This window comes from Gopherus evgoodei, chromosome 2 (genome assembly GCF_007399415.2).
Source record: "Gopherus evgoodei ecotype Sinaloan lineage chromosome 2, rGopEvg1_v1.p, whole genome shotgun sequence".
NCBI classification, from domain to species: Eukaryota; Metazoa; Chordata; order Testudines; family Testudinidae; genus Gopherus; species Gopherus evgoodei.
In genome coordinates this window covers 136178985-136205600 of record NC_044323.1, presented here as the reverse complement: position 1 = coordinate 136205600, position 26616 = coordinate 136178985, and the positions used below count along the sequence as shown (strand labels likewise).

The 26616-nt window shown below is 43.0% G+C and overlaps 1 protein-coding gene across 5 annotated transcripts in view; it reads right to left on the bottom strand.

The window, feature by feature from the left end:
- Positions 1-2721: 2721 nt before the first annotated feature.
- Positions 2722-26616, bottom strand: part of OTULINL (OTU deubiquitinase with linear linkage specificity like) — a 45382-nt gene continuing 21487 nt past the window's right edge. For 2 of the 5 annotated variants that reach the window (XM_030551725.1, XM_030551724.1), the window contains exons 2-9: positions 22766-22796; positions 21721-21880; positions 21579-21610; positions 21391-21482; positions 18112-18261; positions 8307-8435; positions 5562-5834; positions 2722-4596 (exon numbers count right to left, since the gene is read on the bottom strand). In XM_030551725.1, the coding sequence (XP_030407585.1) occupies positions 4417-4596; positions 5562-5834; positions 8307-8435; positions 18112-18261; positions 21391-21482; positions 21579-21610; positions 21721-21880; positions 22766-22772 (1023 nt within the window). In that variant the 5' untranslated portion in view covers positions 22773-22796 and the 3' untranslated portion in view covers positions 2722-4416. Of the gene's footprint in view, positions 4597-5561; positions 5835-8306; positions 8436-18111; positions 18262-21390; positions 21483-21578; positions 21611-21720; positions 21881-22743; positions 23028-25631; positions 25772-26616 lie in introns of all 5 variants that reach the window. The other 3 variants (XM_030551720.1, XM_030551723.1, XM_030551721.1) reach the window with 3 other exon arrangements.

Below are 26616 nucleotides of genomic sequence, written 5' to 3'. Positions count from 1 at the left end.
GAGGCAGAAGGGGAAGGGCCTCAGGCACAAGGGGAGGAGCTGGGGGTTAGCCTCCCTGGGTGGCCAGGTCACCGGCCGCCCATGGTGCAGCTCCAAGAACTGATCCCCACAGGACCCTACTAGAAAGACACTCGACAATAATTCCTTATTTACAATTACATTTTGAGCCAGTTACTAAGGGAAGAGGCCTACGTGGGACATTTTTCTGCCAACTTAACCTGTATTTTCTGAGCCTAGAGCTCGGCTGGTAATGTCTGAATCAGACTGAACAGGTTCCCAACCTCACTGAGAGTCTTACTTTCTACACAGGTGATGTCTGTTTTCTAGAAAATCAACACGGAAAGAAGAAAACCCCCAAAGAAGCTCCTTCTTAACACTCAGGTGCATGACCACAAATCCTCTTAGTCCTCAAGGAGAGATGGCGAGAAGGAGGCTTCCTGCAGCAAGGCTACAGGGGTCTCCGAGGTTCCCCCTACCCTGCATCCCTGTCCTGCCTGGCTGATGTCAAGGGAGCTCTGTGAGGTCACAGCCTCACCACCTTTGTCCAATAGACTGAGTTCTTGCCAAAAGCCCTTGTGAAGTCACTGCCACACCCACCTCTGCCCCGCAGGGCTGATGTCTGCCCCTAGCCAGCCCAGTGGAATGTTTGAACTATCGATTCTGGGGAGCAAGCAGGCTACCCAGTAAAATAGCAGAGTCTGTTCCTTACCCTACACTGAGTTTTTCATAGATTCGTAGATCGTGTGGCCATTAGATCTTCTAATCAGGCCTCTATTTCACAGGCCATGAAATTTCACACACTTTCTCCCATATTAAGCCCAATAGCTTGTGTTTCACTAAAACACACCTTCCAAAAAGACAACCAGGTGTGATGTGAGGCCATCAGGAAAAGAGAATTCACCTCTTCCCTTGGTAATTTGTTCCAATCACCCTTACTATTAAAAATGTATGCCCTACTTCTCATTTGAATTTCTCTGGCTTCAGCTGGCAGCCATTGGTTCTTGTTGTGCCTTTTAGCTAGAATGAAGAGCACTTTGGTACTCATTATCTTCTCTCCATGAAGGTATCTATAGACCATAATCAAGTCACCTCTCAATCTTCTTCTGTAGCTAGCCATCTTGAGATCTACTTGCCTCGAGACATGCAGTTCAGGGGTTTCAGTGTGGAAATTAGGGAGCTGAGGCAGACCTGGACATTCATAGCAGCTGCAGTGCAAACTTACCCTAAGAGGCAGAAACCCTTATATCCAATTTCCTATATAGGGTTCACAACTAGTAGCAGGTATGCGACCTACACCTACAGCTCCCAGTTTTGAAAGACTGTAAAACGTGGACTGGGACATGTGCATGTACCCCAGGACTACTGCCCCGCTAACCTAGGATTCAAGGAAGTGACATGACGAACACAAGTAGTGAAGTTTAGTTGCACAAGCCAAATAAATCCTGCTCCTGGAATCTACCAGCTCCTCTGGCAAAAATGCTGGAATTTCTGAATTTCATCAGAAAGATGGAGGAATTAGTGAAATATTCCAGGTGCTGCTCCAAGTATCCCAAAGAGTGAAAAGCAGCCCCAAGTCTACAGGTTGGCAAGGCAATGGAGAACACCCCTGCTACTTTTGCATCACAGGCGTCATACAGACTTGGATCCAACTATCTGAAGGACCTTCTTGCTGCTTCTTATCCTTCCCAGCATCTGCAATCCTGCTCAAGCCAGCTCTTAATGGTACAGCCAGCTTGTTTTAAGTCAATGGGTAACTGGGTATTTGCAATATTACCCATTAATCTCTGTTTTAATAAAAATATTGAAGACTATTCCACAGGTTCTATAGTACTAAGGAATTGCCAGCACTGTAGCTATATTTTAACTGATTTTATTTTTATCCTACCTTGTTTTCTAAACTGTTCAATGGGGCCCCCAAGCACTTTAGCGTAAGAGGACTGTTTTTTTAACAACATTCTTGGAAAGACTTGTAGTCAAAATAAATAGAACAAAAGTAATGTAATTTTTCATAATTCATTTTTTCAGTTATAGTACTTTGTATATTGCTAGTCATGATAATTATTGTGTCTAGATACCACAGATGATAAACTTTTTAAGTATTCATAAAAATATAGCAAATACTTCTGCAGAAACGCACTTTGTGTACACATATTTGTCTGCATGGAAACTGTATTGTAAACTTACTGGGGTCTGAGCCATGTCTGTTTACATAAGTAAAGCAGTGACTACACTGTTGGTATTCAGTAAATAAGAGCAGTATGCTAGTATCAGCAATTTTTAAACATCCATATAGAACAGAACCAAAACAGAAGAGCAATATGCTGAATTCAGGAACAAAAGGCTTTTTTAATAAATAAAATATAATCAGAAATGTGGTTTTGGGAAAATGAAAAAAATTATCTATCAAACATTTTTAATTAAAGACTACAAATTATTGAACAAACCATTCAATCCAATAAAACTTTCAGGAAACAAAACAATTACAGTACTCACCAAATCCATGTTTGCTTTATAAATATATATACATATATGCAAAGAAATATAAGGGGAAAAGGTCGCTTTTCATTAAAGAAAGGAATAGCTCAGGCTCTGTGTACTCAAAGCATATATAATTGGTTTGGCTCCTGAGGACCTGATTCACCACTTCATTCTGGTAAATTATCTCCTGTGAGAACAAGAGAAACACTACATGTGTCTTTAAATAACGTTGAAATCATCTGCAAAGGAAAATTGTTTGTTTCTTATTAAAAACTCTTCTCTTTATATATAATCTTATTAGGGAAGTGACTCAAATAATTTTAAGCTTATGATTAAGGCTACGTTTTAGTCATGGTATTTTTAGTAAAAGTCATGAACAGTAAACAAAAATTAACTGCACATGACCTGTCCATGACTTGTACTATATATCCCGGACTAAATATGGGGGGGAGGTGCTGCAGGGAGCAGCCCGGGGTGCACCACTGGTGCTGGAGGCGTGGGTTGGACACGGTGCACAGCCCGGAACCCCCACTGATGCTGGCGGGCGAGTGGCGGTGTGTGATCCAAGACACCCATTGGTGCTGGGGGGGGATTGGCGGGGCTGGCAGACTCCCTACCTGGCTCCACGCCTCCCCAGAAGTGGCAACATCCCCTCCACCTCAGCTCCTAGGCAGAAGCGTGGCCAGGCAGCTCCGCAGCTCCCTTTGGACAGGGGGTGGTGTCTGCAGGTGCAGGCAGCGCACAGAGCTGCCTGGCCACACCTCCATGTAGGAGCTGAGGGATGTCACCGCTACTGGGGAGCCCCCGAGGAAAATGCTGTCCAGGGCCCTCACTCCCTCCCTGACAGTGCGGCTGCAGAAGTCATGGAGGTCCTGCAAAGTCACAGAATCTGAGACTTCCGTGACCTCTATGACAAACTCGCAGCCTTATGTAGGATAATGTTCATTTGCCACAAATAAACATATTGCTAAACTGTTATCACTTTAATTTTCATTAAAGTTAAGCTTCCTAATTTTCCTAGAACGATGGGAATGTGTAAAGCTTCCTATACAAGACAGCGATACTTGCTTTTTTAATGTATCTGGCATTTCCCTTCCTTCCTAGTAGTCATCTTTTTAATGAACATAGGTGGGAACTGCTATTTCACCACACTTTAAGAAAATTTGCTTGTTATACTGGATACTTTTTAAGACTCTCAAAACCTAGAAGTAACCTTGACTTCAAAATTAAGGAAAGTAACTCAAAGGTATAAAATTGTATACAAAAAAGCTTAGGAAATGTGAGTCCTGCTAAATGTATATATATAATGTACAGAGAATTAACATTTTTGTGAAAAGCCAGTATTTATAAATGCACTGAAGTGCACAGCCTTCTCAAACCAATTGCAAATAAAATCATTTACATACTTTTGATAAGTAACATTAAAATCTGACCCTTCCAAAAAGAAGGGAGGGGGGAGGGCAGGAGGAAGAGTATATACTGAGTAAAGCTATATTGCAAGTTATTTATTTTTATTATTGCCTTTGTTTCTCTCCCAAGTCAGTGGCTGAAGCACCCTTCTTAAACAAAGAATAGGTATCATTTGGCATTGTAAGTTTATGCACAACACGTGTTTTGGATTTAGCTCAACAAGTGACTATCAACTATCTAGTGATAATGTCTTCTCACAGGTGATTTACCATATTTTTTTAATTTGAGAACCCTAATATGCCAGTTTGTCCTGATTGTATGATTATGTTTTTTGTGTTTTTCCGAGGCAGATCACAGGTGATAAGTGTCAGTACAAGCAAGCAAGAAGTTAACATAATAAACCTGTGTGTCCTATCGTCATTATTTTGAGTTACTTGTAATCCTACTGTTGCTGGCAAAGGACTTGGCTTAAAAGTGATAATTTACTGGAGCTGGTCACTCCTTCTACTGCATGGTTAGAAATCAGTCTTATATTCTAATAATGGGGATGAGATAGTGATGGTCATCCTCAGTCAGAAGAGAGACTTCCTGCCAGTCCCTCTGATACTCCTCTGGATAGTTTACTTGGAACTCTTCAGTGTTAAACTTATACAGTCTGTAGACTCTTATCTTTACTTCAAGTAAATATCCAAGAAGAAACATTTCAACCTAAGGGGGAAAAAAAGATGTAAGCATTTGTTTATGGATTTATAAGAAGGAAACTGGGGGAGGGGAGAATATCCCACACTTTAATCATGCTCTGATGTTTAGTGTAAGTCATTTAACTTGTTTACTTGTGTAATAAGAAGAGTGGATTAGGAATTACAACTGCGGGAATTTCCTACAACCAGAGCTGATAAGTACTCAAAGGAGATCTCTCTCAGACAGGCAAATATACTTTCTAAAATGGCCTATCTGGAAAGCATCTATTAAAAAAACAAAAACAAAAAAACAGGTGCAAAAGGTGAAATAGTTCGAACATGCAGGGTATTGTCATCTAAAAATCATGTTATTTTACATATCAGTGATAGCACTGCTATTTGTAATTTGTATAAATAATTCCCCAAGACATTTTATTCTGGAGAAACTTAAAAGGGGGGGGGCTTTTAACTGCTTTTTCCCCTACGAAAAAATTGATTTTTTTCTTCCCAACAAAATAATTCTATTGTGGATGATGTATTAAATAGAGCTCAGCAAATAGCTGATTTTTTGAATCGGTGACTGAACTGGAAAAAAAAAATCAGTGTCAAACCAAAACTAAGTTTTGTTGTTTTTTTCTCACTGAAAAGAAAAAGAAAAATTATTTCGGGTCAAACTGTTTAGAAAATTTTGATTAGAAATGACATTTTGTTCAGAAAACATCAAAACAGTTCATTTTAAAAGGTCAAAACAAAATGATTTGATATTTCCAAACTCTGTCTTCCAGTTTCTGTCTGGCTGAAACTGTTCACCAAATTCTACCTGAATTTGCAAACAGCTTAGGTGCGCTAAAAACAATGCATTTTTCACCCAGCCCTAGTATTAAAGTATATTAGGAACATCGAGTCAATGAATAAGAACTCAAAAGTATTCCCAAACCCTAATCCTTCAGAAAACACAGACGGCTAGAACTCATTTTTTATTCACACCATTACCTGCTCCAGACCACCTGTGTCCCCTATGGAATTCAGATGATTCATCATGAAACTCAAAGGGTCAGATGACGTATCACGAGCAAAAAGGAGGCTAAAAAGGATGGGTACACGTTTCTGCTCATTCTTCATCTGTTCATAGGCTTCCACAACTTGGTAAAGCATGATGAATTTTATAGCCTCATACAACTTATGTTCCTTGCTTTCATCAGAGAAAAGGATATTGCACATGTTTCCTCTTTCGTCGTGGTCTTTAACACCACTTATTTCAGTCCACTACAAAGCATATACAAGAAATTCAAATCAGCTGCTTAACTCATCACTAATAAATGTTTTTTGTGTTTATTTTTTTGTAACTAACAACCTTGGGTGGATTCAAAATAGTAACATGAAAGATTTTGAGTTCCATTGCCAACATCTAAAAGCCATTCAGTTCTTCCATTTATTTTTACTTTAGTTATGATAATGGTTATTGATACCCAGTGATTATTCTTTTTTTAATCTCTGTCCAAAAATAGTTTCCATTAAAAAAAAAAAAGGGACAATACCAGAACTATTAGTTTTGAGGCTTGATCCCTCATTCAGTTTATGAAGCTGATTTGATCAGGAGGGTCAAAAGACCAAAACTGATTAATAAAGAACTCTGTCAGCATTTAAAAGGACACTATGGAATGTAGAGTGAAACCAGACTGAAAAAACATTCACAGGGACCAGTGCATGCCTGAAAACAGATGTGCCTAAATTGCCATTATGGAATTGCAGCAAGATGGGTAAGACAGGCTATTTGTTGTTTTTAACTCTTCTGCGCTCCAATGCTTAATTCTAGTTGTATACTTTGCTTTTAAAAGGCTGTTGGTCACTGTATCATTGATCACAGGTTCCCAAAGGGAAGAAACACAGGTGTCTGAGACCCAGCTGGGATAAAAGGGAGGAGGTGTTGCCTTTGTATATCAAAGATGTACACACTTGGACTGTGGCTGAGATGGAGATAAGAGACAGACTTGTGGAAAGTCTCTGGGTAAGGATAAAAGCAGTAAAAAACAAGCTTGATGTCATGATGGCGGTCTACAATAGGCCAACATCTGTTGGGAAAATAACACAACAGAGAAAAAATTACCCAACAAGTTCTTGGAATGCATTGGAGACAAAAAATTTTTTTCAGAAGACGGATAAAGCTACTAGAAGAGAGGCTGGTTTCGATTTGATTTAGACAAGTACAAAGGAACCAGTTGAGAATTTGAAATTGGAAGGCAACTTGGGTGAAAATGATCATGAAATGATAGCGTTCATGATTTTAAGGAATGTTAGGAGGAAAAACAGCACAATAAAGACAATGAATTTCAATTGGTAGGTAAGGATTCCATGGGAAACAAGTCTAAGCGGAAAAACAGTTCAAAAGAGCTGGCAGTTTTTCAAAGATACCTTTTTAAGGGCACAAGAGCAAACTATCGCACTGCATAGGAAAGATAGGAAATATGGAAAGAGACCACCCTGGCTTAACCAGGAAACCTTCAATGATCTGTAACTCAAAAAAGAGACCTACAAAAAGTGGAAACTAGGTCAAATTACAAAGAACAAATATAAACAAACAACACAAGCATGTAGGGACAAAATTAGAAAGGCCAAGGCACAAAATGAGATTAAACTAGCTAGAGACATAAAGGGTATCAAGAAAACATTCTACAAATACATTAGAAGCAAGATGAAAACCAAGGACAGGATAAGCCCATTACTCAATGAGGAGGGAAAGACAATAACAGAAAATGTGGAAATGGCAGGAGTGTTGTAAGCAAGACACGAGAAGTAATTCTTCTACTCCACTCGGCACTGATATATTGTGTCCAATTCTGGGCGCCTCATTTCAGGAAAGAGGTGGACAAATTGGAGAAAGTCCAAAGGAGCACAACAAAAATGATTAAAGGTCTAGAAAACATGGACCATGAGGAAAGATTGAAAAAATAGGGTTTCTTTAGTCTTTAGAAGAGAAGGCTGAAAGGAAACATGATACCAGTTTTCAAGTACACAAAAGGTTGTTAGGAGGAGTATGACAAAATTATTCTCCTTAACTTCTGAGGACAGAACAAGCAGCAATGGGCTTAATGGTAGCAAGGGAAGTTTAGGTTGGACAGTGAGAAAAAATTCCTGTCAGGGTGGTTAAACACTGGAACAAATGGCCTAGAGAGATGGTGGAATCTCCATCACTGGAGGTTTTTAAGAACAAGTTAGACAAACACCTGTCAGGAATGGTCTAGTTATTAGGTAGTCCTGCCTTGAGTGCAGGGAACTGGACTAGATGGTCTACCGAGGTCCCTTCCAGTCCAACACTTCTATGATTCTATGATAAGCAGTGTAATAAGAACCCAAAATCACAAGCTTCTGCCAGGCAAAGAGACCAACAAGCCCTGATGTGGATGCTCTCTGAGAGATCTGAAGGGGGGCAGAGGTGTAGCCATCCCTGTAACAAGCGACAACAGGGTCTCGAAAGATATAAGATAATTTGCTGGTAAAGACAAAAAGATATACCATAGAATTAAAAATGAACATGTAAAGACCTAAACAGTGAGGACCAATAGCTACAGGGACATACTTATGCCCATACTTAAATCCAGTACATACCAGTAACATCTGACAGATTGCACAGGAGCAATGTTTTGAGCAGAAAGCCAATACTTCTGTGACAGTAAATGGTTTCCCTTTTCAGTCTCATTCCCCCCTTCTAACATTTTTTTCCATTTCCTAAATATTCACCTGTGTCTTTAATATTTCAATACATTTACGTAATTTTCCAAATACGTTGGCGCCTGTGTATCTTTCTGGTCCAAAACTATATTGCTGGATCCAGTTGCAGCCTTGTGAATACAGAAGCTTTTCGGGGAGCTGTAAAAATATAATAGGGGAGAGATCACTATTGTAACAATAAGCAGAATATACTATTGTAATTAATTTAGGTATAGAGAAGGTATGTTTTAAATGATAAACCACATCCTGAATAAGACTAAAACCAAGCCCACAGTTTTAAAAAAGGAAAGATTACTTACCTTGTGATAACTGGAGAGTAGTTGAGATGTATTGATGTGTAGCGCACTTCAGGTGCTCATGAACTCCATCCGCCCAGAACCAGAGAATTCTTCCTAGAGGTGTCCGCTCAGCCTGTGCATGTGCCCACTCTCTCCTTATGCTCCTCACCGAGGGTATAAAATGGGCAGCTGGACTACTCCCATCTCAGGTCCTTCTCCACCACAAGGTTCCACAATGGGATTCGAGGCAGTGGGAATAGAGGGTGAGTGGTGCATGACACATAACAGCATTTCAGAGAACTCCAGTTACTACAAGGTGAGTAATGTTTTCTTTTTCTTTGAGTACTTGTCATTTGTATGGTGCACCTCAGATGATTTACAACCAGAGTCCCTCCCAAGGAGGTGGGTGCCCACAGCCTTGTACCACTGCAGAATGCAGGACTGGCCTAGCCCAGGAGGCATCCAAGTCAGATGCTTGCACCAGAGCATGGTGCCTCACAGAGATGTGTACCAAGCCTCAGGTTGCTGCTCTGTCGATGTCAATGATCCTTGACATTATAATCAAAGAGGCTGATAAAAGAGGTGCAGTTGTCATCATGAAGAGGTCTCACTACCAAAAGGAGGCCGCCAGACAATCCTCCAATACCAAATTCTACAGGCCACTTCCCTCAGATCCCACTGAGGAATACACTAAGAAACCGCACCATCTACTCACGTGCAGTTGTTCCTACACAAACACCGGAACAAAACAACATACCCTTAGAGCTCTGACCGGGCTTATTCTATCTACTACCCAAGATCCACAAACCTGGAAATCCTAGACGCCCCATCATCTTGGGCATTGGCACTCTCACTGAAGGACTGTCTGGATATGTGGACTCTCTACTCAGACCCTATGCCACCAGCACTCCCAGCTATCTCCATGACACCACTGATTTCCTGAGGAAACTACAATGCATTGGTGACCTTCCAGAAAACACCATCCTAGCCACCATGGATGTAGAGGCTCTCTACACAAACATCCCACACACAGATGGAATACAAGCTGTCAGGAACAGTATCCCTGATGATGCCACAGCACAACTGGTTGCTGAGCTCTGTGACTTTATCCTCACACACAACTATTTCAAATTTGATGACAATATATACCTCTAGACCAGTGGCACCGCTATGGGCACCCGCATGGCCCCACAATATGCCAACATTTATATGGCTGACCTGGAATAACGCTTCCTCAGCTCTCATCCACTCACGCTCCTTCTCTACCTATGCTACATTGATGACATCTTCATCATCTGGACCCATGGGAAGGAGACTCTGGAAAAATTCCATCACAATTTCAACAGCTTCCACCCCACCATCAACCTCAGCCTGGACCAATCTACACAGGAGGTCCAATTCCTAGACACCACGGTGCAAATAAGTGATGGTCACATTAACACTACCCTATACCGAAAACCCACCAACTGCCTTGCCTACCCTCATGCCTCCAGCTTCCATCCCGGACACACCACACAATCCATTGTCTATAGCCAAGCACTGAGGTACAACCGCATCTGCTCCAACCCCTCAAACAGAGACCAACACCTACAAAATCTTCACCAAGCATTCTCAAAACTACAATACCTGCACGAGGAAATAAGGAAACAGATCAACAGAGCCAGATGTGTACCCAGAAGCCTCCTACTCAAGACAAACCCAAGAAAGAAACCAACAGAACTCCATTGACCATCACATACAGTCCTCAACTAAAACGATTCCAACGCATCATCAGGGATCTACAACCCATCCTGGACAATGATCCCTCACTTTCACAGGCCTTGGGTGGCAGGCCAGTCCTTGCCCATAGACAATCTGCCAACCTGAAACATATTCTCACCGGTAACTGCACACCGCACCATAGTAACTCTAGCTCAGGAACCAATCCATGCAACAAACCTCGATGCCAACTCTGCTCACATAGCTACACCAGCGACACCATCACAGGATCTAACCACATCAGCCACACCATCACCGGTTCATTCACTTGCACCAATGTAATATATGCCATCATATGCCAGCAATGCCTCTCTGCTATGTACATCGGCCAAACTGGACAGTCTCTACGGAAAAGGATAAATGGACACAAATCAGATATTAGGAATGGCAATATACAAAAACCTGTAGAAGAACACTTCAATCTCTCTGGACACACAATAGCAGATTTAAAGGTAGCCATCCTGCGGCAAAAAAACTTCAGGACCAGACTTCAAAGAGGAACTGCTTAGCTTCAGTTCATCTACAAATTTGACACCATCAGCTCAGGATTAAACAAAGACTGAATGGCTAGCCAACTACAAAAGCAGTTTCTCTTCCCTTGGTGTTCACACCTCAACTGCTAGAAGAGGGCCCCATCCTCCTTGATTGAACTAACCTCGTTATCTCTAGCCTGATTCTTGCGTGCATATTTAAATCTGCCTCTGGAAATTTCCACTACATGCATCCGACGAAGTGGGTATTCACCCACAAAAGCTCATGCTCCAATACATCTGTTAACCTATAAGGTGCCACAGGACTCTGCTGCTTTTAATGATCCTTGAGTGAGACTATCCAAGCTGCCTGGGTTCTTGTCGAATGTGTTCTCATACTGCCCTCAAAAGGGATCTCATTCAGCTTGTATCAGAGTACTGTGCAGCCTGAGATCCACTTTGACAGCCTTTGGTGGAAATGGCCTCTCCCATCATCCTCTCTGCAAATGCGACCAAGAGTCTAGGTGACTTCTAGAACAGCTTTGTCCTCTACAGGTAAAAAGAAAGAGCTCTAGGTGCATCTCAGGAGTGCCACTTTGCCTCTTCCCTTGTGGTGTGCGGCTTGGGGGAGATCACAGGTGACTGGATGCTTTGGTTGATGTGAAAGTCAAACCTCACATGTAGTCTCATGGACACCTTCTCCTTGTGTTATACTGTATGGGAGATCTGCCATGAGCACCCCTAGTGTCCCTTCCTGTCTGACATTACAGGGACCAGAAACTCCACCTTCATGGAAAGGTGCTGCAGGGAGCACGATGCCAGTGCTCAAACAGTAACCCCCTCAGACTGAATAAGACCAATTTTAAATCCCAGGCTGCCACAGGCTTCATCACTGGAGGGACATCCCTAACTAAAACCTGCAGGAACTGGGATGTAAACGGGTTTGAGAGAACAGTGCAGCTGCCCACTGTCAGCATGATGGCTGCCACGTGGACCCTCAGAGAGCTGAGGGACAGCCCTGAGGATTTAAAAGGTAACAGGTAGTCCAACATGTCTGGCACCCCTGAATGCAAGAGGGAAATTCCCAGTTGATCATACTACATCACAAACCTCTTCCATTTTATAGTGTAGCACCTCCTGGTAGCGTTTTCCTACAACTACTCTGTAAGGTCTGCATGTCAGTCAAACCAACTCTCTTTAGGCTCAACATCCATCCAAATACCACACCCTCAGGGACAGCAGGATAGGTTGGCGAGTCCTCCCATTGCCCTGCATCAAGAGGTCTCACACCACGGGAAATGGAGAGGATCCTGAGCAAAGAAGTGCAACAGAGTATGGAGTATAAGAACTGACAAGGCCACCCCAATGCCATGAGAATGACTTGCAGCTTGTCCTGCCCGATCTTTCTTAAGTACCTGTGGTCACAGAGGGATCAGCAGAAACACATACTTCAGAGCCTCCAAGCATCACATGAGAAAAATGTCACCCAGAGAGCCTGAGCTGCAACCCCTCTGTGCAGCAGAACTCCCTGCACTTCTTGTTCAGATCTGACACAAACAAGCCTGTTGTTAAGTGAACTCATTCTGGAAACACCACCTGCAGACTCAGGCAGGCCATGAAACTCCTACTCATTCTTGCTGAACAAGTGTCTGCTAAAGGAGTCAGCCAGGGAGTTCTGAAACCTTGGCAGAAGGACTGCTCAGGGCAATGTTCAGAGGTATGCGCCCATTCCAGACATGGATGGCCTCCACGCAGAGATGTGGGGAACATGCACCTCCCTGTTTGCTGATGTAACAGAGCACTGTTATGTTGTCTGACATCACCTGTACCAACTGGCCCCAAATGCAAGGGAGGACATGCTTGGTCAGCCAAACCACCCTTCACCCTCCAGCACACTGATGTGGAAAATTCACCCCTGTGGGAACCACATTCCTTGGTCCATCTGCCCCTCCATGTGACCTCCTCTGCCTGACAGAGTGTCTGTGGTCATAGTCCTAGTCAATAGCAGGTAACAGAACAGGACATCCAGGCACACATCTTTCTCCTGTCTTCACACTGGCAAAAGCAGTCTTTAACCCTTCAGGGAACGGAGACTATCAAGTTCAGACACACAGATGGAATACAAGCTGTCAGGAACAGTATTCCTGATGATGCCACAGCACAACTGGCTGCTGAGCTCTGTGCCTTTATCCTCACATACAACTATTTTCAAATTTGATGACTATATCTCCAGATCAGTGGCACTGCTATGGGCACCCACATGGCCCCACAATATGCCAATATTTTTATGGCCGACCTGGAACAACGCTTCCTCAGCTCTTGTCCACTCACGCCCCTTCTCTACCTACGCTACATTGATGACATCTTCATCATCTGGACCCATGGGAAGGAGACTCTGGAAAAATTCCACCACGATTTCAACAGCTTCCACCTCACCATCAACCTCAGCTTGGACCAATCTACACAGGAGGTCCACTTCCTAGACACTACGGTGCAAATAAGTAATGGTCACATTACCACCACCCTATACCGAAAACCTACCGACCCCTATGCCTACCTTCATGCCTCCAGCTTCCATCCCGGGCACATCACACGATCCATTGTCTACAGCCAAGCACTGAGGTACAACCGCATCTGCTCTAACCCCTCAGACAGAGACCAACACCTACAAAATCTCCACCAAGCATTCTCATAACTACAATACCCGCACGAGGAAATAAGGAAACAGATTAACAGAGCCAGACGTGTACCCAGAAGCCTCCTACTACAAGACAAACCCAAGAAAGAAACCAACAGGACTCCACTGGCCATCACATACAGTCCCCAGCTAAAACTTCTCCAACGCATCATCAGGGATCTACAACCCATCCTGGACAATGATCCCACGCTTTCACAGGCCTTGGGTGGCAGGCCAGTCCTCGCCCACAGACAACCTGCCAACCTGAAACATATTCTCACCGGTAACTGCACACCGCACCATAGTAACTCTAATTCAGGAACCAATCCATGCAACAAACCTCGATGCCAACTCTGCCCACATAGCTACACCAGCGACACCATCACAGGACCTAACCAGATCAGCCACACCATCACCGGTTCATTCACCTGCACGTCCACCAATGTAATATACGCCATCATATGCCAGCAATGCCCCTCTGCTATGTACATCGGCCAAACTGGACAGTCTCTACGGAAAAGGATAAATGGACACAAATCAGATATTAGGAATGGCAATATACAAAAACCTGAGGGAGAACACTTCAACCTCCCTGGCCACACTATAGCAGACCTTAAGGTGGCCATCCTGCAGCAAAAAAACTTCAGGACCAGACTTCAAAGAGAAACTGCTGAGCTTCAGTTCATCTGCAAATTTGACACCATCAGCTCAGGATTAAACAAAGACTGTGAATGGCTTGCCAATTGCAAAACCAGTTTCTCCTCCCTTGGTTATCACACCTCAACTGCTAGAACAGGGCCTCATCCTCCCTGATTGACCTACCTCATTATCTCTAGCTTGCCTGCGTATATATACACCTGCCCCTGGAAATTTCCACTACATGCATCTGACGAAGTGGGTATTCACCCACGAAAGCTCATGCTCCAAAACGTCTGTTAGTCTATAAGGTGCCACAGGATTCTTTGCTGCTTTTACAGATCCAGACTAACACGGCTACCCCTCTGATACTCAAGTTCAGACTGTGTGGACACCATCCATAGCCACGCCTGCAGGTACAAAGCAATTGTCTGGCAAATATGACAATGGGTCCGGCCGCACCCCTGTAGCCTGTGTCAGTTCCACAGTGAACTTGTCCAAGTTCACCCTGAGACCCAGTCTTCTGAACAGGCCCAGGAGTGTGACCAGACACCTGCGCCTCCTGGCAAGGTTGCCTCTTGAGGGGCCAATTGTCCAAGTTGGGATACACTATTGGCCCCTACCAGGGACAGAGCACTGCTACCACCAGCAGTACCATGGTGAACACCTTTTCAAACTTTCAGTGGGGCTGAGGAAGTGCCCAGTAATGGAAGTGCTCATGCCCAGCAACAAACTTCAAGAATCTCCTGTGTGGTGGGTGGATGTTTATGTGGAAATAGAGATCGAAAGTCATAAACCAATCTCCAAGATCTAGTGAGGGAATAATTGAAACCAGGGTGTCCATCCTGAACTTCAGGCTGCAGATAAACTTGTTCAGCTCCCTTAGGCCCAAAGTAGGTCTCCGTTCCCCTATGCCCCTAACTTCTTGGGGATGAGGAAATACTTTGAATAGAAACTATTTCCCTTTGCTGTCAGGGGCATTGGTTCTATTGGCCCTCATTGCAAGAGGGCCTCCACCTCCTGCTCAAGAACCCGCTTGTGAAAGTTGTCCATGAAAGAGGATGGAGAAGGGGGGTTTGGGATTGGGGAGTGACAAAAACTGGATGGTATATCCCAAGATGACCTCTAGTACCCACCTGTCTGTTGCGTCTCTCTCCACGTTGGTAGGTCCTAGGGCAGTCACACTTCAAAAGTTGAGGAACAAACAGGGAAGAAGCCTAAATCCATTGGTCTGGTTGGTGCCTGGCTCTCAAGAGTCCCAACAAAACGCTGATTTGAGAGTGTGATGGAGATGAAGAATGATTGCTCCTGGGCACTCCTCCTCTGCTTCATCTGGCACTTGCAGGGCAGTTCATATTGCCACTGGTGCTACAACACTGGCTTAGGCGGACCTTAGCCTGAACTGTGGCTTGGTGGATTTGTGCTTCATAATGGGTGTGTAAATGCCAACCAAACTGAGCATGGCTCAGGAGTCCTTTAGTGAATGGTGGGACTCATCCATCCTCATGCTAAACAGTTTGTTACTCTTGAATGGAAGGTCCTCCATCATTAATTGCATATCCTTTTGTATCCCTGATGAAGAGACTCACAACTAATGTCTCATTGCCACTGCCATAGACATGGACCTTGCCACAGTGTCTGCCACATTTAGGGCAGTCACCAGGGTGGATCTGGACACCAGCTTTTTCTCACTGATTAGGGCCTGAAACTGCTCCCTATTGTCCAGAGGTACCTTCTTGGTGAATTTGATGAGCCTATTGTAGATGTTTAAGTCATACTTGGCCATCAGCAGCTGGCAGTTCAGAATCCAAAACTGTGGGGAAGGTGAAGAGTACTCTTCCCTCCCAAAATTCTCTTAGCTGCCTTTTTGTGAGGCATAGATCTGGCAGCCGTTGCCTACTGCACTCCGTTGCTACTGTCACCACCAGCAAGCTGGGGGCTAGGTGGGGAAAAAGGGTATTTTGACCCCTTTGTGAGCATGAAATCTCCCTCCTCTGCCCACTTGGACACCACAGGAATGGTGGCCGGCATCTGGCAGAGTGTCTTAGTTGGCTCGAAGATGGCCTTGTTAATTGGCAGCTCCACCCTGCTTGGGCCCAAGTTGTGCAGAATGTCCAGCAGACTATGCAGAGCCCCTGGGACCTCTTCCAGGGAGATGTGCAGGGTCTCCACTCCCTTCTTAAGCAAGACCTGGAAGACCTTAGGGTCAGCTAGGCACTGTGGAGAAGCCAGTATCACTGCTTCCTCTGGAAATAATACGGATAAGCTCACCGGTGCACTCTCCTCCTGCCCAGGCTGGTCCTCACCTTCTGAGGGTGTCACGGTTCCAGGGAGCCTGTGGACATTCTTCCTCCCACAGGAGAGATTTATCTCCATGGGCTCCCAAGTCCCTCAGTGTGGGTACAAAATGTGATGGGTCTGTGGATCTTCCAAGCCCCACTACTGCTGCTGTGGAGCCTCATACCCCATCGTAGCAGTCCCCAAGATGATGGGTACCAATACATATAGGGTGAATGTTCCCTGGGACAGGAGTACTGTGACATTCAGAGATTCCCGATGCCTTATCTGGTCTTAACCCTCCTTGGGGAGTAGTTTGGGGACAGGCCTCCTGCTCCTGGTACCTCCAGAGTCAAAGGATTTTGAGTCTGAGGACAACGGGGGATCTCTCAGTGCCAGAAGCTGGCGAAGCCTTGTCTCTTTTAGTTGACAATACTGGCGAAAGTCTGGCTTGACCCCAGTTCAGCGATGGGGTACAGGCTGGTATCGAATGGAATGTCAGTATAACTGGGTGGTCTCTGGACAGCAACAGCAATCCCAGGTCTTCTCATCCAAATCTTTCGGAGCCGATGGGGGATTGGGAAGTGGGAGGACAGGCCTGGAACCAGCCAAAGCCACACTCCTACCTTCCTCATGCCAACATACAGGGGGTCAGAGTCTGGAGCTGCCCTCATGGACCTATCCCTGAGAAACATCATAAGGCAGATTTCTCTGGACTGCCTCATCCGCTGTAAAAATGACCTACAAGTTCTGCACTTGGTAGGGATAAGGCCTTCCCCCAGACGATCCCAAAACAGTCATGACTGTCATTTCCTGGGAAGTCCCCCTGGAGGTCCACAAAGCTCTTGAAGCCTTTGGCATATTCTCCCTGCACCAGAGTGAAGCTGGAGGGTGGGGACAGGAGGAGAAGGGAGGATCCCTGCACTACCCAAGGGATACCCAACATCGGCACAAAATATACTAAGCTAAACTATTTACAGGTAAAGGTTGAAAGGATGCAGTGATCTGTGGCTCTATCCCAGACTCCAAGGAGTGAGGAAGAACTGAGAGGGCAGCAGTCCAGCAGCCCCTTCTTCTCCTCAGTGCAGAGCACATGCATGGACTGAACAGACACTGCTAGGAAGAATTCTCTGGTGCCAGGCTCACAAAGTGCATATACAGCCTGAAGTGCACTACAAAAAAAGAAAAGCATGCAAAAAGAAACCCCCAGTCATCTACCATTTTAGCTAATGGTAAAGCTCTGTTGCTTCTTAGCTTCGTAAGAACTTTTGTGGCATTTTCAACAGACAACCAGCCAGTAAAGAGCACAACAGGACCCTCATCCCAGACTGGGGTCTCTAAGCACCCCCAATGCAAATAGTAAATAATAATTCCTGTCCAGTGGCAGGCATAAAGCTTAAAATGGGATCACAGAGATTATTATTATACCTTATTAGCTTGATAGAAACAGTCCTTATACCTATGACCCCTCAGATATGATACTATAGCCACCCATCCCCCTTCATTTATTCTTGTACTCTTAAGAATAAGGGAACACAATGGATTTGATACTTGCTTCCACTTTTGCATAGTGCTTAATGCGTCTTGCTCCCTCCTGTATGCTCTACGCACACTTGCAATGGAGTACAGCAGTTTTAGAGACGTTATTGCTGGATCAAATTCTCCTTCTATAATATAAGGACATGTAAATTGTATTTGCTTCAGCAACTGAAACATACCTTTAAAATGTCTCTCTCCTTCATCCATGATGGAAAATAAATGCCCTTGCTGAATACCTGAAACAGCACAGCTCTCAATGCACAGTAGTTATCTCTTCTGACTTGTCGTATATATTTAACATGGTGTCTCCAAAATAGTTCTTCATAAGCCTAAAAAAAGGCCAAAACAACAGGGAATAATGTGTATCTTAAATCCTAGAATGAACCAGTGAGACAAGTTAGCTTTGAGGCTAACTTCAACGTGTCCTTAAGGGTCTATAAAAATTCTGTTTTCAGTGGAGTAATACTACTGACCTCAGTGGAGTTACTGCTGATGAACACTAATACAAGGGAAAGTAGAAGGCCTAAAGATATTTGATTTCACTACAGATATATACACTTTTTACCAGTTTCAATATGTTTATACATGGCTGGACACTGTACTTCTCCAATTTCCATAATGATCTTTATGATCATCTGTTTGTGTGTTTTAGTAATTTTTTATCCTCTCTAACTTGAAACTGATGTTTACTAGTTTATATATTGTGAACAGGAGACAGCAAACTGCTATGGTCAAAAAGGTTTGATGTGGGAATTTTTATGGATTCACTGGTGCTGTCAGCCTAATACTAGCAGTCCTAATCTTTGAGGAACATCTGCTCCGCAGGCACTCAGAGGTGCTAGGAATTTGTTATCATGGTGACTGAGAAAAAGATCACGACTTTTCTGCCCAGAACTTTATATGACAATGCCAGTATTTCAAAAAAAAATTTGGATCCAGATGTTAGGTTCATACCATATTTTCTTTTCTAAAATTGTGTATCTAGCAATATACAGCAGATGGAGCCCTTCCATCACAAAAATTATGCCACTGGATTACTAAATTGATTCTCTATCTGGCACAAAATGCAAAATGGCACAAAATAACCCCAGCATTTATTTCACTCTCTGTGATCTCTGGAAACTGCTTTCTTGTGTCTCTTTACCCATTACCGATACCATTTATTCATTTGCTGAAGATTCTATTAAAAATTGGTGCATACAACAGTATAACAACTACTGACAAGCAGTTTGCAGTGGAGCAAACTAATTCAACACATTGTGTCTAGTCTATTTTAAAAAGACAGGGACTGGGATATAACCACAACTCTTCACATCAGTGGCAATTACTAGGCTAAATCCCCATGACTTGCTGTGATGGCCAAATATGGCTTCTAATTTCTAAAAGCATTTGTGCTCATAAAACATGTTGTTTGGCATCTTCACTGTATTATCTAAACATGTAATTGACTATGCTAGCAAACTACAGGCCAGGATGAGACCACTGAAATTTCTGGCCTAATTCTTTGGTTGCTAGAAAAATAAAGGGACAACAAAGAATAACCGTTTTAAAGATAAAATGCTTATGTTCCAGTATTCTGGAAAGCACAGTTATGCATTTAAAAAAAAAGACTCCCTTTCCCTCCAAACTGAATCAGCAGCAGTTCTAAGAACTGGCAGCATGCCAGTATTGCCAGGTTTTTAGTTGCTAGATTGTTGCCCCCACCACCACCACCTCTTTTCTAAACAGTGGGACGAGAGGGTCATTGCTACATTTCCAGAAGTAATGCCATTAATAGTCACACTCCCAGGTAAACTTGTGCAAAAGGTCAAATAGCACAAGTTTTCCTTCAGTATCACTTCATTAAATATTAAATGCAGTCGTGTTGAAATTATAGGAAGTGCCCAGCTCAAACCCACACATTTCCTGAAAAAAGTCAGAGTTAAGGCACATGAAACAATTTGTTACAATAAGTAAACTCCACACACAAACCTTTGCAGAGTGAGTTACGGATAAGGTGAGAAGTCACAATGCTGTGGGTTTTGGTTTTAACTATACTAAAAGCCACATTATCTTGGTGTTTTGTGTTTAATTGCCTTTTTTCTTCCTACAAGATAACACTAGAAATAATCACTTGTCATTAAACTGATTCCAGTTCTTCAGACTAGTACGTTTTCAAAGAGGTTTTAATATATGGATTACTAAAAAAGACTGTAATAGCATTATGTCAATATACTTGGGGTGTGATCCAAAGATTTGGCTGTGTAATAAAATGATTATCTGAAATTTATTGCAGGCAGATTGTGTACATGTTGTTGTAGGCTATAAAAACTCTCCTGTTTTCACTTTTTACAATAAAATAAAACCAGGTATAGGAGGAGTCATTGGGGGCCAACGGTAAAATATCATTGCCTCTCTTCTTTGATCAGTGGTTCAGCTTAAAGAAAGGACAAAACAGAACTGGTGCCTCTTTCTTTTTGGTTTTGTAGCATCAGGCTGAGTTTGTTTGGGGGGGTAATTCAACATGTTGGCACTTGCTGCCAACATTGCTTGAGTCTCGCTAAAGTATTGCAGAAATTACTTCTCTCCACCATGTGCTGCTAGGACAGTTGTGGTGAGCTTAGGTGCTTAAGTATATACTTGGTTGCATTTTGTTTTCGATTCGTGGAAATAATCAGTTCATCTTTTGTATTAATTTAGTTTAGTTTCTTTGCAGTTAGAAATTAGAAGGTCTGTAACTACTATTCCTCCTACAAAGGGGTGTGTGCTAGTGAATCACGTCCATTGCTTCGAGGACTAAAGACAAGTCTAGTCTGGCCAACCTGCGCTCAAGATCAGGACCCAAAGCTGGGGAAAACAAAAGTTGCTATATGCCACCTTTGTGTTCCCCAAGAGGTACTGGGGAATTAGTTTGGTCCCCAGTGCAAATTAGATCTGCTCAGGGCTACTTTAACTTCAACCAGCTGGCCTGGTGATACCAGAGTATGTCTCCCAACACACCCCTACACCAAAAGGTGGCCAGCTTTTCTAGCTCTATGGCAGCCATGAATTCGTCCATGACAAGGGAATCTCCAGCTGCCCTGTTAGGCTAGCTCATTGGCTCATTTTTCCTGGTAGAGCAGTGCAAAGAGGATGCATCAGTGCTGAGGCTCTGGTCCACATTCTGAGTAATTCTTGCCTGTAAGGGTACATCTACACCGCAGCTGGAGGTGTAATGTCCAGCTCAGATAGATGTACAGGTGCTCACTCAATCAAAGCTAGAGTGTGTACATCTGCCCTAGCTGGAAATTATACCCTGTCTATATACAGAACTGTGTACCTAAGGAGAGCTTCCTGCTGCCCCTTTTTGAAATTCATTTGATCTCACGCAGCTCATAACATCTGCTTACATCAAAACTGGATGGAATTTATTCTTTTTTTCAAAGCTCCGTATTTTTTTCAAACTTTTTATATATAGATTCAACTTTAAAAATTCTTACCGCCTTCATCTGCTTGGCCTGCTTGGTTTCTCCTTTCCATTCTCTTGCACAATAACCAAGCAGATCAACTTCTGCCAGTACACTGAGGTTCTCTAAACCAAATTTAATTCACAGATTAGTTAAACATCTACTTTTTTGCATTTAAAAAGGAGGAAAGTTATAATGCAGATTGGTAACAAAAAGTTTACTTTTGAATTTTCTCTGCAGATATCTACTCCACCTGAAATCCAAATGACAAAACAGTTGTCAAAAAGAGTTTGCAGAAAGCAAATATTTAATGAAAGAACAAAGATACAATTGAAAATGAAAGGCATCGTAATAAAAACATACCATTTCAACAGCTGTGCTAAGTATGCATAGAGCCTTCTACAATACCAGAGAGCAGCAAGGAGAAAAGACATGACTAATATTAGTTGTCTCTTTATTTTTTGCCACACAATATGTAAGGACTGGTTGACAGCTGTCGTCCAGGACTGCACTTCATTCCTCCCTGAAACAAAAATTAAAAAGTGAACAATATCTCACTGTTTCACACTATCTGTATACAACTTCTACTAATGACTTTATGTTGCCAAAAATTCAAAATTAGTCAGTCCTCAAAAACCATGAGATTGGCTTAACACCTATGAGATTTTTAGAAATGATAAATCTGAGTGCTCATTTTAGCTATCCTCAGCTTTCTGAACCTTTCATGTGCATTTGAGTCATGCTTTAAGCTTTTCTCTGCAACAACGAGGGCTAGGAACGTACTTTTCTAATGAAAGCTGAGATTCTCAACTAATCACATGAATCCGGGAAATGGTGTTTTGAGAAAAACAGCAAATATTGTGAGACTCACAATTAAATTGTGAGAGCTGGCAACACTGGAGACCAGCAATAGGAAAACAGAGATGTTTTGAAAACTGATTGCTGGTTCTTGGGCATGTGCACCCATCGCAATGTCCTGTTCTGAGGCCTGGCCCTTTAAGACCAAGGGAGTTGTACTCTCCAGATGGAGCACAATATGGAGAATGATCAATTTAGCTAATGAGTTTTAAAGGGTCTGTTGACTGATTTAAAGTACTCCTCCTTCTGCCAATCCCACCTGGGCTGAGTATGCTAGCACCCCAAACTCAGACAGCAGGGGATGAGAGAGGGGAATCAGCCCTGTTACATCAGCAGACCAATAGAAGCCACTACTCAATTAGGTGAGCAACCTTGATTTGTATTAACTTAATTGTACTAGATCAAGAAAATTTGCCAATGAACTTTTCATCTCACTTCAATGATTTAGCACATACAGGGTACATGCAGCAACACACTTTGGCCTTGTGAATGTGCTTAACACATGAAGACAGACAAATATCCTATTACCTTTTAGTAAACACCTGCTCACCTGACATGAAAGGGGGTTACGCCTGGAAGTGCTGCTTTTGAAGAGATAAAGAACAATTCTATAATGTGCATTCCATACATAGTAAAGTAGATCCAAAATTCAGTATAACATTTCAAAACGCATTGTCTTTCAGGAGCTGCAGCAAACATTTATCACTGGCTACAACTATAACGAAACATTAGCTCTTTCGGTAAGGTCCAGACATTTTGATAGTTGGGGAATATCCTATGGCATCTCTATGTATAGATTATGCTCTGATTATCTATGGAAACAAATGGGGATACTTTTAATAAACAATTTCAAAGCAGCTCAGTTATGACTAATTGTATGAGGTTTACAGATTGTCTGAGGGGGAAATCCTGGGAGGTTAATAGAGTTACAGTGATTTATTTTATCCCTCCTCCATTTCTGTGGTGAAGCCATGAGTTTAAAAAAATCAGCAAGTTTATAATACAAGCTTCCGTTAACTATATTAGCCCCTTGTAACAGTTTACAACTCTTGTTCATTATCTGGCACATTCAGTTGTCTAAGTTTTCCCATCATTGTAAAAAGCATACCCAATGTTGATCCAGCTTAAAATATCCACAGCAAATTAATCACACATATTGGAACAAAAACAAGAGAAGATGCAAAGGGAAAAAACAACTTGTCAAGTCTTTTTTTGCATTATTTATGGTGACCATATATACACACACACACACAGAGAGAGTACCCTCATTTGATTTTGATTGGGCAGAATGGAACTATTAAAAGGACTGAACTGGTATTTTCTCCCAAAGTAACGTGTTTTGTAGAATAGTAGAAATGCATTTGAGCAAATTCCTGACATCTAGGGTTTCTTTTCCTGTTCCACATTTTCAAGGGGACTCACATGAACTTTGCTAGTGCTGAAAAAGTCCTTTAATTTAAACATAAAACAGAATTTCTCAATAGCCTTACGTTGTATTGAGAGATTCAGCAAAAAAGCAGTAGAGCCTCTTTTGAAATCCGGTGATACCCCACTTGTGATACGTGCATAATAACATAGCAATAAGTAACTTGGGTTTTCTTTCGGCCTGGTCTACACTACAAGGTTAGGTCAATGTAAGCTGTCTTGCATCAACCCAGCTGTGGAAATGTCTTCACTTAAATTTGGCTCCCACCACCTTAAGTGCCTCTCTATGCCGATTTAGTAACACTGCCTCCCCGAGTGGCATAGAGTCAATGTTGATGTAGTTATGCTTATGCCAACTGTTATTGGCTTTCAGGAGCTGTCCTACAATGTCCCACACTGACAATACAACTGATACAAGCACTCCTGGTATGGAGGTGCAATGCTGACACAAAGAGCCAAGTGTGCACACATACAAGTGATTTAATAACTGCAGTGACTCTGTGCCGAAGTCAGGTTGACATAATTTTGAATTGCAGACATGGCCTAAATAAGATATTGATACACTCCTGTGGGAGGTTGGGAGGCACAAGGCTGTGTTCCTTCAATAAGAGAAGTTACTCCTGGGGGAATTCTGCACCACTGTTCATGTGCAGAATTCATGTCCCCCGTAGTTTTTTTTCCACAGCAGAAAACATATTCTGCTATAGAGGCACTGCAGTTACACCTTTCACCCTCCAGGGAATCCTGTGGCACCAGAACCGAGGGCAGCCAGCTCATCGGCCATATCAATCAATCAGCAGCTGATAGAGAGAGGAGGCTGAATTTCTCATAGCGCCCTGTCTGCGGGGCCAGGTGAGGAGGCATGAGATATAGGGGGCAAGGTGAGGGGGGGACAGAGTGGGGCACATGTGGCTGCTGGGTGGGTCACATAGACTGGGGTTTAGAAGGGCTAGTGGAGGGAATGACTGGGATGGGGGATGAATGGGGGGGTGCATTGCCACATGGAGATGAGGCGTGGCTGAGTGGGGGTGCAGGGACACATGAGGACAGGGGCAGATGTGCCTGACTGAATAGGAGAGGCTATGGGTCTGCATGGGAGAAGCTCCACAACTCCTTAACAATCCCCCAAATCCCTCATCCCACCAAAAAAAAGTCCCAAACTTCTCCCACTCACACCCAACAACCCTCCAGGTTCACTCCCGAGGTTCCCAGCAATTATTTCCCTCCTCCATTACCCTTACTCCCCCCAGCCTTTGCACTGCTTCTGAGGGGTGCTGGAAATACATTTCTGTATTGTAGTTTAAAATAATTATTACTCAGAGTTCTGTATTAATATGCCTAGTAAGGAATCTATGTTAAAAAACATTTCCTGAATTTTTTTTGTCGTCTGTTTTGTTACACATTTTGAAACTGGCATGATCCTATTGTGTTATTTTGACAAAATATGCAGAATTTTACAGAATTTTAAAATACTGTGCTCAGAATTTTTAGGCACAGAATTTTCATTTTTTTGGGCAAAGAATTCCCCTAGGAGCAGAGAACTGCACCAGTAATCTACTACCACAGGAATGACTTAGGGATTGTCTAGACGAACAGCAAGCTGAGGTGTAATTCTACAGTGCATTAATATGCCGTGCACTTATGGTCCTTGCAGACCTTGCTACCGTGCATTAGAAGTTCCCTAATGCAAGTGACTTACTCCTGTTTTGAAGCACATGAGGGAACTTTTAGTGTGCAGTAGCAAGGTTCACACGGGCAGTTAGTGTGCAACATACTAGTGTGCTGCAGATTTACACCCCAGTTTGCTGCACATTCACTAGTCCTTCTCCTGATTAGAACATCACTTATCCATTTACATCTTAGACTGAAGCTATTTAAATAAATGGCTATTGGAAACAGAGTTGTTTTTGCAAGGTCTCCAAGATAAAAATGTTACTGATACCAATTGTAAACTGGAATAATCCACCAATACCAAACTTCCCAACACATACTATATACGGGATTCTGCCTCCGAGGCAGGATTAGAGCTCAGCAGTTCCTTGCACCCAGTGCTGCGGTCACCCCAAATCTCTTCTCCAAGCCTGCGTGAAGACATCACTACAGTCAAGTTGAGGGCTGAATCTTCTGCAATCTATGGAAATGGGTGCAACGCTCAGGCTTCTAACAAAACACTCATGATGCCTTGGGATGCCCAAGGAACCTGGTGATTCTCCACCCAGATGGGTGAGCTGCATGAGACGCATCTGGGCAGACAGCAAATGGCAAGTCATGTGAGAACCTTTAAGTTGTGACATATGGACTTTTCTATAAGACTGTGCACTGAGCAGGTTTGAAGCCTATGTATAAATAAAGGAACTCTCAACAAGGGTGGCTTCTCACTGAGCGTTTGTGGAGTGATTGGTGGGACCTGCAGTGGCACATTCCTAGTGCAAGGGAGCACCTGGAGGCCTTGACCCCTCATAGAGCCAGAAAGGGAATAAAAAGGAATCTACCATAAAACTGACAAGTGTCAGAACTCCCCACAGTGGCCATCATCTTCACAATCAACTCTGCTAGCACTAGAAAAATCTATAGACTATTGGGTTCTATTAGGCACTGAATATCCCCCCCCTCCTCCCAAGAACATAAAGAGTGTGCCTGCAACTGTTTTATTGCTGGCACACTCTTTAAATGAGAAATGAATTCTTGTCAAAGTCCACATCAGATCAGCCACAAAAAAATATTAGGTGGTGTCCTTTCCACGAACACAGCTTTCTCGCTATTCTATTTAGCTTTTTATACCACACACATCACTGTGATAATGAAGCACCTTCCAAAATTAAAAGTAGACTGGGTGACTTATGACTGAGTACACTTTTTTCTCCATTCCTCCACACAGGTATGTGTGCGCACATTTTTGGCATTTAAAAAAAATGGTGCACACAGGCAAACAAAGTCAGAAAACCAAGTTCTGTATTTTCATCAGAAAGTGATGAG